Genomic DNA, 13,769 nt, shown 5'->3' on the forward strand with positions numbered 1-13,769 from the left:
CCTGCCTCTGATTAGGAAGGCGGCGAGACCTCGCGCGCAATCTCTGGGTATTTCCGAAACGTCGCGCCGTTATCCATGGTGTGTTGGGGCCTCATTTCCCGTCGATCATAGGCGGGCGAGCACTTGCTGCTTCAGCGCAACCAAGTGCCGCCATACTTGCTGTTATACTTGTGTCTCTCAGCTCTCGTATCGCAAGAATAGATCTGAGCTCTCTCGTCTCGTAGCACATTGAGTTGTGGGCAGCCTTGACTGCTTGACAATCTTACCACAGCCAGTGATGTCGGTCAGATCGTCTTGGCGGCGGATCGCGAAATTGCTCCTCGGCCCAGCGTCATCTTGAAACCAGGCTTGTGCTTATCCACAACTTCTTAGCCCTGCAGCATTTGTCGCTTGTTCCCCCGGCATCGTCACCCTGCAAAGACACTTACGAGGTAATCCTGTCAACGGCCATGGGTAATGTTGGCGCGACAAGCCGGGGAGCCAATCGAATTCGCCCGTCTCACACAATGTGCATTGCCCTGACCCTGGTCTCGTGACGGGTTCTCGACGCTGCAATTTCTCTCAGACGCGCGAAAGTGGATTGATGATTGCCGCTGGTATGATGACAGCGAAGTGTGGAGGCGCCAGGTTCGTTTCCTGGCGGACCGGTGGTGATACTTGCGCAAATCCCGCCGTTCTTTGAGTCTCTTCTTCTTTCAACCTTCCCACGACTGTGTCGCGGCCTGTTCTATCTTTCTGGCTCAATAGAGCCGTCCATTCCTTTACGTCTGCGCTCATATCTTCTAGTCTTTCCTTCAACCTCAATTTACTTTCCGATACTCTAACGAACTTGAAACCCAAGATGCCCGGGATGCTTACAAGGTCGAAATCGCTGAGGTTTCTGAGAAACAATCGCAGGGAGGCCACGGAGCAAGACAATGGGGACTCAATGCCGCCCGTTAAGGGTCCTCAAACAGACTTTGACAAATACAAGGGAACAACTTCTGATTCGAGGACTGAAGGAAATCTAGGAGTTCCGGATACGGCAAAGCGACCAAGCACGTCAGGCGGACCTGGAGAGCGTCTACCCATGTTCCATAAGAAAACAAATCCTGTAGCATCGATCTATTCTCAGGATCATATCCACTCCTTTCAATCGCCTACCACTTCCACAACTGTACTCTACAGCCCGGACGCCACGAAAGAGCAGGGAGTCATTGGAATCGCTCTTGGTTCGCCTACCTCAAGCTCACACTGGAAAGCGGCATCTCAGGTGGCGATATCAACAGTAGATCCCAAGTTTCCCGATTCTTCAATGGCGATGTTAAGCCAACCCAACGATTCCTCAGTTTCCTTGGCCAGCCGCCCGGAAGCACCAAAATCTAAACTCAGTCGATGGAAGTCGTTATTCCGTAAAGCGCCTCCACCTCCAGTGGAAAAGCCCTCATTCTATCAGCTGGCGCAGACCGTTGCTGCAGCACCTCGAGCAGACAGCCACCATGATGACGAAGTACTCGAACCTCAGGCACCTCAGGCATCTCAACCGGAGGAAAAGGAGAGGGAGAAACTGCGAAGTGTGTCCCCACCTACCTATCGACCCAACATCCGAGCATCACGCAAGTGGTCACCTGGGGAGTTTGTTCCGCCTCAATCGCCACCAGAGACGTCTGCGACCAGGGAACGGGCATTAACGCTCGGAAGTGTCCCATCACATGGACCTAAAAAGTCCATGCAACGAGCTTTTACAACACCGGATCTAGGAGCACGAGACATTTTAGGCGACGCCCCCCCACCTGTGCCAAAGGTTGAAGTGTCGAAAACAGGTCCCACCACGTCTGTAGACGACGGGGGGCCTCTTCTTGATGTCAGTCTTCCAGACATAACGATGGAGAGATACAGTGTTATGTTCGGAAATCTTTTGCAGTCAGACCCGAGCCGGTCATCGCTCTTGGCACGGCGACAAGGCAATGCTGAGAGGGTCAAGCCACTGCAGGAGCTGTCCGCAAAGGTGTGTACTCACAGCTTGAGCTACGTTGGATCTCAGCTAATAGCACAGCAGGGCAATGAAAACGACGAAAGTCCTGTAGATTACAGCCTTCACCGCAGTGTAACATCGCCCACTCCAGTGTCTGGTTCACCCCGACTCTCGCTGTTCCCTTCCACCAACTCAAATCGCGCACCATCACCTCTTTCCGGATCGATCATGAACCGCAGCAGGAAGGATCTCAAGCGATCTAAAACAATGCCTACGAAGTCTCCACTTCAGCAAACCTTCGCCCAAAATGCAGAGACTCCAACGGTACATATTGATTCTACAAAACTGAAGCCTGCCGCATCTCCGTACCTGAAGCCATCATTGACCCCTACTTCGATCCGCAGCTTCGAATCTGAGGCCGAATCAATCACGATTATAGTTGCTCAGGCATCACCTGGTCATTCCAAACCCATCAAGTTACGCCTCGATGAGCGAGAGCCCGAGTGGGAGATTTGCTCCAAGCCTGGCAAGACTGCAAGAAGCGAGAACCTTATGGTCAACAGTGTGTCAGATTCCCCACTCTCCCGCTCTCCTTCGCAGAAGCAGCCAAGAGTCACAAAACTCAGTGCGCTCTCATCACACCCGGCTTCAGCTCCCCTCGACGCACCTTCGCCTCTACAACGATTGCAAAGTTTGTCAACTCCGCCACATTCGGCCAGCAGACTTGGTGAGAAGCGTGCAGAGATTCAAGCGAGAAGAAGGGAAGGAAGGACGGAAGAAGTCGCTACGGCGAAGGCCATGGTCGGCGTTGCGAGGAGTGTATCTGTCAGCAGAGCAAACAGCCCAAGAGCTGTGGTTCGTACCATGACAAGCCCGCATGAGGATCGTGTTGTGGATCGATTGGCTCTGACCCCTACGATGGTGGAAGTCAGGAACCGAAAGAGCCAAAGAGTGCAACTTGAGGATGCCTAGACTTCTTGTCTTTCTTCGCTTCTAAAACTCTTCTTTAACCCGATTTTTTTTTCTATGTCCGTCGACGTTGAATCGCGTTTCCAGCGATCAGGACTTGGTGTTCCTCTGGCGTTGCGCGCTGACACAGCTCGAGTTGCACATGCACTCGCCTGTCATTTTGATTCATGCGGTGTGTTTCTTGTAAGCGGGGGTCGTTCTGGTTGCATTCTCTAGGAGATCCTTGGGCTTCCTTATGTGCATATATATAGGGATAGGAATGATCCAAAACGTACTGCTGGTCGGTTTGAAGGAGTTAGATGGGAAAGAATGGTGTTAGGCGGAAAATGGTATACCACTGAAAGGCCTCCAGGCTTCTGAATGATACTTTGTGACTTACACCAATACGTTCATTGCTACTGCGTCGCTTACTGCAGCTTGTGAGCTCCAGGCTACTGCCTAAGGCTGTGCAATCGAAATCCGAATTCCTGGGATGGGACCGACCGGTGAACCCCACGGATGAGTTGCATGCCTCTGTCTGGAAATATTTTTCATATTTACGGAGATGGACTGCTTATGGGTACGTTTCGGTGTCCAGTGCATCAGGTTGAGAGACAAGCTTCGCTATACACAGATCATGGCCGTAACTCGTCTCGGACTCTCGGTAGGGCACATGGGCGGCGTGGTGGCTATGGCGCGAACGACCCCGCTCGCGATGTCCCGCGACTGCGCGACAGGCGAGAAGGCGCATTCTCATCTCCTGGCACCCATCCATACCAAGCTTCAATAGGAATCATCAAGCTCCAGCCTTGTGCCTCCGAGACTTGGAGCTCATGCGCAGCATTATGTTCGTTCCATACAAAGATGGCTTTTAGGCGACTGCCAGGGGCGCGGGCTATCGTCCAGCTCCACCTCCTTGCTAGCAAACTTCAAGCCTCCCCCGATACGATAAGCAATCCTACTGGCAGCACAGTACATCTATCTGTACTAGTCGAAAGTGTGATTGCAAGAAAGCCACCGGCCAAGTCTTTCCCGCTTCGTGATACCGTATGCCATTCGCTTTCAGGTTAGACGACACCACATAGCCCGCCTGGCGCTACAGCCACAGTTCCTTTATTGGAGAGACCTCCCCAGATAGCACAGTGAGCACTGCACCTCGGTCAAGCAATGCTGTCGCCTGCTGTTGGCTCACCAAGGGCTTAGCCTAATGTATACAGCGGTCGCATGCCATCCGTTCCGGCTCGAGTGAGGCTGAGTACCAATGGCATGGAACCCTCTCCAGCCTTCCAAGCAACTTCCCTCATCGCTTTACAATCATTTCACTTTATTCCGGCGTCAGTGTCTTTTCCCTAGACAGGATAATCCCACGCGACGGCTCGACACCTAGCTCTGCTTGCCCTCGCGCGGATCAAGCAAGGACCATAGAAGGCTTACCACCATACACGACTGGACGTCCTCTCAGGCTTAGTGAACCTGATCTTCGAGAGTCCACTGGGACCGCCAACTTGAGAACCGTTGGACCTTAGCTCTTTTTCATTCGACATATAGCAATACCGATCCGAGGCTACGCGCCAATGGTATTGATACGAGCTGGATGCGCTGTCTAGCCAATCCACAAAGTTCAGCGACTGTAGCAGCAAGAAACAAGCGTTTACAGGATGTCCGGTCTTGAGGTAAGTTGCTATCTTGCGTCCTAGACATCATTCTGGAGCTCTGTATATACCCTCCCTAGTTTCTGGACTGGGCACGCGACCTCACCTTTTGGCTATTACTTACTATTATCTAGATTGTCGCAGCTGTTTCTGCTGTCGTATCAGCCTTCCATGGTGGATCAGAGCTGCTCAAACTTGTCAAGCAGAAACGCCGCGCTCGCAAAGCCCGCGATCAAGCTCAACAAGAATGGCAAGAAGAGCAACTGCAAGCTTCTTTGTTGGCAGGGGAGCAACAGATTGACCTAAGGTGGAAACAAGATCAGAGAGAGTTAGGCGACTATGTTCGCGTAGGAGACGGTGAGTTTTATGATAGAAGTTCTTCCGGTAGATTTCAGAGCTGATGTCTGCGCACAGATACCGCTCGAGAGCGCCTCTACCATATAGGATTCATGCTACAGGCTCAGATCATCAATAGCTTACAGCAAGCTGCTACAAAGTAAGTAGTCCGACGACTCATATCAGCACAATACTTACTTTTAATGTCTAGCGGGGTCTTGCCTCTCAATTTACATGTCTTACACGAAGCCTCGATCACGAAACGGACAGAGACGTTAACGACATTGGACGAATTGAAACAGAGGATATACATAGCAAGGCCTATGGTGCGGCAATTGTGGCCGCTTGGGGAAGATCATACGGGTGCATCCGTGCGGACCGCACAAGCGCATGATTACGGCAGGATCCACTCGCTATCGGACAGTTATCCTACCACAAGCTTCTTACCACACATGGATCCTGGAGATACAGGATATACTTTGGCCGACTATTGCGGGAGCAAGACTACTAGAGATACGTCTAGCGGCTCTCGATCGGCCTACACACCTGCACAAACTGCAGATCCAAACTTCAGTTTAGCTTTGGATGGACTCCGCCCTGGAGACCGTGCATCTATTCTGAGAGACATTCAACATATAATAAGCTCTTACCAAGGACTGGGTATTGAGAACGAACAAAGACCACCAGAAGGCCATGCGCATAGCGGAGGTCATCCTGCCCGACGCGATACCCTGACCATGCTCAATGACAGAGAATTCTATGACGAAGCAATGAAAGAGAAGGACCGAAGCGTACCCCGACGTCCCCATGGCCCGTTACTTAACCAATCCTCACAGATAAACAATCAGTACCCCCAGACACAAACGCAAACGCTGCATCCTCGATGGTCAGATGCCTCTAGCTCAGCGCAGTCGAATGCGGTTTCTCTCGGTCGCAACAGCTCTAATTCATCGCAAGGTGACCATGTCCGCCCTCCAGTGTCATCATACGATCAACACGATGAGATCTATAAAAGCTCACCGTATACCTCTCCCTACGCAACTGCAGAAGACAGATATACACCCTCGCCTATCGCACCACTGGCACCCTTACGTCCTCAAACCAATGCGCCATCGACTAGTTCTCCCAAGAATGACGTGAGTGCACCAACACATATGCCATGGCCCCACCAGGATTCTCCCCCTCCGCTGCAGTCTATGTCACCAGTACAATATAACCCAATACAGCCATACAGTGTGCCAATTGAAAAGGACGCCGTGGACATTAGTAAATCAACGCATCCTCAGTATTACGTGACGCCTCCAACAGAACGTGGTACATCTAGTTTACGCAGTAACAGCGATTGCCAAACTACTGCGTACGTTCCCCCAACTGTAGCTTCTCCTTCTTCGGTGCCAGGGTCTACAGCTGTCTTCCGCCCTCGACACGCCAGCATCACGCCCTCTGTCGCTTCGACCGACAGTAGTAGCTCTGCTCCGATCGGTATCCTTCCAGGTCACCGTATGCGCAACAGCATCAGATCCGATACTATACAGGGCGGACCTGCAGGCGGAGAAAGAATGATGAACGGGCGCCCGAATAAGGATAACGATTACTGGGGGTTCTGTAAAGGTGCCTGGGCTGTAAGAGAGGACCCTAAGAAGGGCATCAGCGTTCGTACCCAGCCCTTGGGTTACTATAATACGAGACAAATCTGGGGCTGCAAGTCATGGTAGGTTGTGACTGTACGAAATGCATGTAAGACATACACTGACTTGGTACTTCTACATCTGCAGCACGTTCACAGGCGACGTCTTCACTGCACCGCATCCCACCAAGAAGAACAAGACTGTCGAAATTGTTGATCCGCGAGTCAAGATCTCGATGTCGGGAATACGCTATCGATGGATATTTCTCGCTAAATCCCACGTCAAGAAGAAAGCATCAGACCCTACCTCGAACGACGACAACTTTGGCTGCGTACTTTGCCTGGCACAGGACAAGGTAACGGGGGTTTATGGCGGAGTGGAAACACTCATGAATCATATCGCGCTGACGCATGTGGCGGACATGAGCGAGCAGACAAGGAAGAAAGTCAACTGTATCTTGGGCAGAGTGGCAAAGTGTGATGAGGAGTTCGACATCAACATACCAATTTTTAAAGAGACGGAGCTTGCTGGTTGAGCGAAGAAAACCAACCTTGAATCTTGGTGCAGAGGAGAGAACGGCGTCGCGGATCTGTTTCACAATACCCTTGCTTGATTGTGTTATAATGTAACCCGAAAGTATCAGCTGTGTCCTGTATTGATATACTATAGAAGCAAAACACTGCGAAGCCCTCTGGGGTACGATTTGGACAAAATACGTTGGCCCAAATAGCCTGATCAATATGGGTAGATAATGCATTGTCAGGTAAAACCGATGACACTGTCGATCTAGTCCTCCGATAACGACTTGCCTGGTCGCCAGTTCTTATACCGTTCTGCTTCCGCTGCAATGGTATGTGGAACGTGCTGCTGTAACGCCTGCTCAAAGTGCCGCATATGCACTTTTGCCTCACGGCTCGGATCCTCTGTATACTCTGTAATCGCCAACTCGATAGCAACAGCGCACAACCCACTGAGATCTGCTCCACTGCTCCCTTCAGTCCTCTTAGCAACAACGTCTAGATCAACGTCTTCTGCGAGCGGCCTCTTTCGCGTGTGAATCTGCAGGATCTGCTTTCGCGCTTCCTCGGTTGGGAGGCCGATGTGAATATGCGCATCAAAACGGCCAGTACGGATGAGCGCCGAGTCGAGAATGTCAGGTCGATTGGTAGCACCAATGATGAAGACATCTTTCAGTGCCTCGATACCATCCATTTCATTCAATAGCGTTGTAACGACGTTCAGGCCGCTATCCTGCGTCTTCTCACGCGATTTACCAATGGAGTCGATTTCGTCGAAGAAGATGATGCAAGGTTTCGCTGCGCGTGCTCTGCGGAACACGTCGCGAATAGCTCGCTCAGATTCTCCAACGTACATCTTGATGAGTTCGGAGCCTTTCACTGCAAGAAAGTTTTGTTTGCTTTCTGTTGCGACGGCTTGCGCGATCAAAGTCTTTGCGCAACCAGGTGGACCGTAGAGCAGGACACCTTTGCGAGACTGAGGTCCACCAAATTTGACGTCGAGGTCGGGATACTAGAAACGCTGTTAGTATGGTGAACAGATTGCAGATGTTGATGAAAGCGCAGGACACCATATACAAGGCATTGCGACATGCGAGAATATGCGTAGTTGGAACTCACCTTGAAAGGACGAATAGTGATGGCTTCAAGCACGGCGCGGACGTGATCCAAACCAGCTATATCTGTCCATCTGACCTTTGGAACTTCGAGAATGCTGTCCTTCAATACCGTCGGTTGTACCTCGCCAAATACAGCATCAAAGTCCTCTTGACGCACGTAGTCTGTCTGCTCAAGTTTCTCGCCAAATGTGGTTTTCTCCTCTTCGCTTATCGACTCGTCTATCTGCTGTTCTCGTTGGTCTCTTGCGAGAAGACATAAATCGTGAATGTCGCGCCCGACGAAGCCATGGGTGCGTTCTGCTAGCGCCGTGAAGTCAAGGTCACCAAGTCTGCTAGTAGTGCCCAAGATCTGTCTTAGAATATCTTCTCTCTGTTTAGCATTAGGTGGAAAGAGTTCGAGCTTTGTCTTAAAAGCTGACGGTGACCGAAGGCTAGTATCAATGTCGTATATGCTGCGTGCTGCTGCCGCGACAACTACTTGGCTGCCACCCAACTTTGCTAGTTCGGTCCGCAGTTTGTTCACAAGTGTATCAGCCTTGTCGAGGAACCTATCAAGATTGTCCATGAGGATCAAGCTCGGTTGGTTTTCACGAGCGTCCTCAAAAGCTTCGGATATTGCCTTTGCTTGTGCCTTTGGTTGCGTATCCGGATCTATGCGGTACACTTCCTGCCATGGGCATTCCGCTAGTCGCTCGAGCAGAAGACTTTTGCCAGTTCCCTCAGGGCCATGTAGTAGGAAAGAAGTAGGTCCACACAGGCGTAGGTCGCGTTGATGAGGCAGGGTTTTCGTGAGATAAGAGAGGCGTTTATTTATGGTAGCAAAGTGGCTAGAGAGGCCGCCAATCCCATCGAACCTTACTTGAAAGTTTTGTGTAGGAGCTCTCGGTGCTTGCTGAATGGGAACGCCACCAGTGGTGGTGACTTGAGTGATGAGCTCATCGAAATACACTGCGTGCTTTTCAGTCGGATGCGGGTCAATGTTTTGCACAGTGACGCGCATCTTGTGGCTCTTCTGCTTGAAGCTTTTCTGCTGGACTGGAAAGCTGCATCCTGGGAGAATAATGTCGGAGTCGACTGCTACGGGAACGTTAGAACTGCTAGTCAGGAAGTACCCGTTGACCTACCTAAAGTATGTCGCAGCCAGTACAGAAGTTGTTCATTTGAGCTGAATTTGGCGATCTGATTTTGAGCATCCGCAAGATCGATCTCTATGGATTTGAGAGGCTTCCAGAAGTCGACCTTTTCGATGAAAACAGGATCGTTGAGAGAAAGATTGTATTGCTCTCGCAGAAGGTCAGTCACCTTGGCAATTGGCTTGTTTCCAGGGTTCGTCTGAGAGGCTAGCCAAGCTACTCCGTGACCTTTGAAACCAGCAGCTGTACTTAGTCGAATGCAGTCACCGTTGACAAGTCCCAGCGCTTTTAATTCTTTTTGCGATAGATGCACACGGAAAGCGCCACCCTCGAGCGCATTGCCGGGTATGCTAGGCGGATTACGCTCCAGCGGACGTAGAGTGTAGGACGTTGCTGGACTCATATTATCACTTCCTACTGCGGCGAAGGTAGGTGATGAAAATCTCAGAGATGGTTTGGTATATTGGTGTGACTCACGTCACGTGTTTGTGTGAGTGTCTCTCACGCTCAAGCCTCTGAGCAGTAGGTGGACCGAATCCAGCTCCACCAGTGTCTCCTAGCGTAGCACTTCCAGAATCTTTGCATGCTGCCCACTGTGGTGGAGAGTATTGGGGTGACTAAGCGAACCGAGGCACTAGGCCTAATGGACACGCTAGCGCGGCCTTGTTCCGAAGCTTTTGAGTATTGGGCTCGTAAGAGGGCAGCTTGCAATGTAACGAAGCTGCACAATTGATGCCACCGCCGCGCCTTCCCGGACATCTTCGGCCATGTCATCCCTCAGGGACCGCGTACCAGATCCGCTGCGCCCACAGGAGGACCTACGCACAATCCTCGACCGTCGGCGATGAGTCCCCGCAAACCACGACTACGAACAGCCACGACACAGAGAGGAAAAGTTGGTGGACTTCAGCTTTGAGCAGAATTACACCATGGGACTCTCAGACATCATCTGCCGAACCACGGCCAGATTCGCAACCGCAACCACAAGATACTCCTACCTCGTACTCAAGCGAAGCGAAAAAGGACCTGTCTGAAGAGCAAACCTCGGAAATTGGGGCTGGGCAGATCGCAAGAATAGTGGAATCGCCGGCAGAGCGTCAGCGAAGGATACTGCGTTCGGAAGCACGTACACACGGGAAACAGGCAGACAACACCGAGAGTCGAGATCAAGACTTCCTTCCAGTGAGGACGTCAAACACTCCTTCAGAGAAGTCATCAGATCAACCAGTCGTTCTGAGAAAAGTGTCGTCTTTTCCCGACACTCACAAGAAGAGTGAAAATACACGGGAGCAGCAACCCACCATACAGAAAGTCCAACGGAAACAACCCCCAATAGCGATCAGCGAGGACGTTGCTACAAGCCCTCAAACCAACGACATTGCGATCATACGACAGCAGATTCAAGGCTTGTTTGAGCAAGTCAAAGCTCTCGAAGCCGCTCTGGAAGCTAAGACCGTGGTGGATCGGCAACCATCTTCGACTCGCCAGGAAAATCACACTTCATCCACGGAGCATGCACCGTTAGAGGGAAATGAGCAACAATTTGTGTCGATGCAGTCGCTATCAATGAGGAGACCATTGGCCATGGGTGGGGATTTCTCTCGTCATGCGCATACAGGGACTCGTTCCTCAAGGTCTCGTTCTGATGCTCTTCCGCATAGTCAACGAGCTTGGCGTCATTCAGTTGTCACATTAGGCAAGACCGCTACCCGGTTAGAGGCAATGCGTTCTCCTGCGGTAGCCCCTGTTGCCAGGCATGTTCGCAATCGCCTGCGTGTGTTAGATGAAGTCGCAAAACTAGAGAATGATCTCAAGCTTAGGACTCTACTACGATCGTGCTACAGAAACTGGGACCTTGTTCACGCAGAAGGGGCTGAGCCTAATCGCGATCATACAGAAACCACGCTCAGGGCTCAGAGTAGCATCGTGTCAAACAACTTGGAGGAAAAGAGCGATAGTGAGAGATTGACGCGTCGGCTTCATACGCAGCCCCGTTCGATGAAGTCATCGAACCCTATCAACACGACCACTGAGGATAGTATCCGAAAGAGCACGGTATTTCAGGAGACCTTGGGGACTGAGGACAAAGTACCGCCAGATTCAAGGCTGAGATTAGAGCGTTCTACAACTACTACGGACGATGTGCCTTCCAAACCAACACCCGATACATCTGGATTGAGTGAGCAATCGCTTCTTGAGGAGCTCTTCCCGGAAACGAGTAGTACTTCACAACCTCAGTCTGAGCCAAGAGACCGGTACCCAAAGCTCCACCTCCCCGACTCAACGCCTGTCGTTCGTCGAGAAAACTCCAATCATACTCAGTCATTCAAAGAGCGAGTGGTTGAATCCTTGCATAAGCAAGGAGAGCAAGTCACTGTTCTCCAGCTCACAAATTGCAGCACTGAGTTGACTGAAGCCGATTTCCGTCGGATCATACCAAAGGGCAAGCACATTGAAGGTTGGCATCGAGACGATGACTTGTACAAGGTCGTACCTGGTCGCGACCCCTTGAGTCTCGAGCGTCTACCCTTTTACTACCTCCTCTTCAAGAGCGCAGAAGCAGCTCTTGCGTACCAGAAGAACGCTTCGCGGCTGCACAAATTGAGCGCCCTCCATCAACCTGCGAATATCTTCTCCGCCATTCCACCACCTAAGGGGTTCATTGAAGAAGGCGAAGACATCACGGCCGCCATCTCATCCTACAACCTCTTACCTACACGCCACCCCATGAGCTTGAACGTTCTGATGCAGCCCTACAACCCTGCCCTACGCAACTTGGTTGAGAGAGGCGGCTACCAACCCATCGCACCCTCGGTCGACGCAAAGGGAAATCCAATTTGGAGGGTACTCATGCATATTGAAGGTTACGAGCCTACACCCTCGGACCTTTTCAAGATCTTCTCTCGCGACGCGTACAAGCACGGCATGATTCTTCCTCTCCGTAACGAATCACAAACGTCGATCCATCGTCTCCGCGACATGATCAACCTTAAGGTGTCGTCCAAGGCTGTCTCGTCGAGCCGTCCGCGCGCATACGGCACGTTTGATCAGTCGAGTTCTGATTCGGAGATGACGTATGATGATCCGGCGATCCAGAGCATGCTAGGTGGTGTAGATGAAGATAGCCCGAGTCAGCAGAACCAACTGGTCATGAATCGCGTGTACAATCGATGGGTGCTGGATTTTGACGACGAGGATACTGCTCGGAGATGGAGTGTGCGGTGGCACCGTAGACTGCTGCCTGAATTGAGCCATACAAAGGGAGCGTGGAGAGACAGTGAAGAGGCTAGGATCTGCAACACTGAACTCCTGTGGTGATGAAAATGTTGTACAATAGACTGTATATATAATGATGAGTTTTGCTCCCAAACCCAGCTCTCTGGCCGTCTGCGAAGTCGTTGGTGGTGGTAACACCGGGTATCATAATGTCACATCTCCCGCGGCCGCAGTCAGGAAGGCCGGACTCCAGTATTCATTCTCCCCAGCTTGTGTATCTACCCATACCAGACTGTCTGCCATGAGGTCTTCGACGACAGCATGGGCCCGAGGTCTCTCCCAGTTGAGATTCAGCTGCAGCATGGATACTGTGACGTAGCCGAGAACTTGTATGGCTTCGAGCACCGTGCTTTGGTCCGTGTTCAACTCCTTGGGCACGCTTCTTATCAAGCTTCTATGTCCGATCTTCATGATGGAGAAGCACGAACCAAGCGGAGCGAGCGAGTCTACGGCGCGCTTGATGTCGTCATCGCTCACTTGCATGCTTCCACCGATGCGCTGTGATTTGGATATGCGTGCTTTGAGATCAGAGACGCTTATCAGCCCGCCGTTCTCCGATCTCGTGGCCCGACACTCCTCGACAATCAAGACGCCCAGGTTGAAGTAGAAGTCATTCACACTCCCACCCAGCAGCTGTGCCCAGATGCTCTCACCACCTCCCCCACTCGCCTTGCCATCTTTGCTGTCCCGGTGATACGACGATGCGAGGAAGTCAATGTTCAGCGCCGAGCACATGCGCGCGAACTCGGCGCGGAAAGCGGGGTTGGCGCGGATGTCCTTGGAGTGTGTGACGGCGAAGTTGTGGACGAGGGATTGGAAGACGGAGAGTTGGGTGGAGAGCGAGTCTGCATTGCGGGTGCGGAGCGTGGCGCCATGGGACGTGTAGTGGTGGTTCTGTAGACCGCGTGAGGAGAGCGAGGAGAGCCCCGGAGCGCGGCGGCGGTCCATGGTCGTTGTCGTTGTCGTCGTTGTCTTGGTGCGCGTGTTGGTGCTTGGTAGCTCCGACGAATGCAGCCAAAACGTCGGCGTGATGCAGGGTCTGTTGAGAGATCCGCTTGCACGGTAAGGGCTACTGGTAGTCGGTCAGGTCGGATGGGCAGACGAGGCAGACGGCCAAGACGTCGTGCACGCAGATCGCATCTAGACAGCAAGATGCTTGTCACAGCAGCCTCTCGTCAAGGAACACAGTTCCCTCCACCACAAGCG

At 51.9% G+C, this 13,769-nt stretch overlaps 5 protein-coding genes across 5 annotated transcripts; 3 read left to right on the forward strand and 2 right to left on the reverse strand.

Annotated features, from left to right (window-relative positions):
* The first annotated feature begins 346 nt into the window (after nucleotides 1–346).
* CC77DRAFT_626731 (hypothetical protein) lies at nucleotides 347–3,174 on the forward strand. Its single transcript, XM_018532510.1, has 2 exons — nucleotides 347–1,987; nucleotides 2,036–3,174. Exons 1-2 carry the CDS (start codon nucleotides 842–844, stop codon nucleotides 2,924–2,926), a joined length of 2,037 nt encoding a protein of 678 aa, XP_018389214.1. The 5' UTR covers nucleotides 347–841; the 3' UTR covers nucleotides 2,927–3,174.
* A 1,093-nt stretch (nucleotides 3,175–4,267) lies between these two features.
* CC77DRAFT_625018 (hypothetical protein) lies at nucleotides 4,268–7,179 on the forward strand. The gene is made up of 5 exons (XM_018532503.1): nucleotides 4,268–4,575; nucleotides 4,689–4,911; nucleotides 4,969–5,050; nucleotides 5,102–6,601; nucleotides 6,666–7,179. Exons 1-5 carry the CDS (start codon nucleotides 4,561–4,563, stop codon nucleotides 7,051–7,053), a joined length of 2,208 nt encoding a protein of 735 aa, XP_018389215.1. The 5' UTR covers nucleotides 4,268–4,560; the 3' UTR covers nucleotides 7,054–7,179.
* On the reverse strand, nucleotides 6,955–9,962 carry CC77DRAFT_627085 (AAA-domain-containing protein). The gene is made up of 3 exons (XM_018532517.1): nucleotides 9,279–9,962; nucleotides 8,156–9,228; nucleotides 6,955–8,048 (listed from the first exon to the last, which is right to left on the reverse strand). The coding sequence occupies exons 1-3, from the start codon at nucleotides 9,688–9,690 to the stop codon at nucleotides 7,305–7,307; spliced, it is 2,229 nt and encodes a 742-aa protein (XP_018389216.1). The 5' UTR covers nucleotides 9,691–9,962; the 3' UTR covers nucleotides 6,955–7,304.
* Nucleotides 9,963–9,972: 10 nt separating this feature from the next.
* CC77DRAFT_1017431 (hypothetical protein) lies at nucleotides 9,973–12,768 on the forward strand. Its single transcript, XM_018524402.1, has one exon. It carries the CDS (start codon nucleotides 10,020–10,022, stop codon nucleotides 12,603–12,605), a length of 2,586 nt encoding a protein of 861 aa, XP_018389217.1. The 5' UTR covers nucleotides 9,973–10,019; the 3' UTR covers nucleotides 12,606–12,768.
* CC77DRAFT_626806 (vacuolar-sorting protein SNF8) lies at nucleotides 12,325–13,769 on the reverse strand. The gene has a single exon (XM_018532511.1). The coding sequence runs from the start codon at nucleotides 13,509–13,511 to the stop codon at nucleotides 12,708–12,710; it is 804 nt and encodes a 267-aa protein (XP_018389218.1). The 5' UTR covers nucleotides 13,512–13,769; the 3' UTR covers nucleotides 12,325–12,707.

This window comes from Alternaria alternata (assembly GCF_001642055.1).
Source record: "Alternaria alternata strain SRC1lrK2f unplaced genomic scaffold CC77scaffold_4, whole genome shotgun sequence".
NCBI classification, from domain to species: Eukaryota; Fungi; Ascomycota; class Dothideomycetes; order Pleosporales; family Pleosporaceae; genus Alternaria; species Alternaria alternata.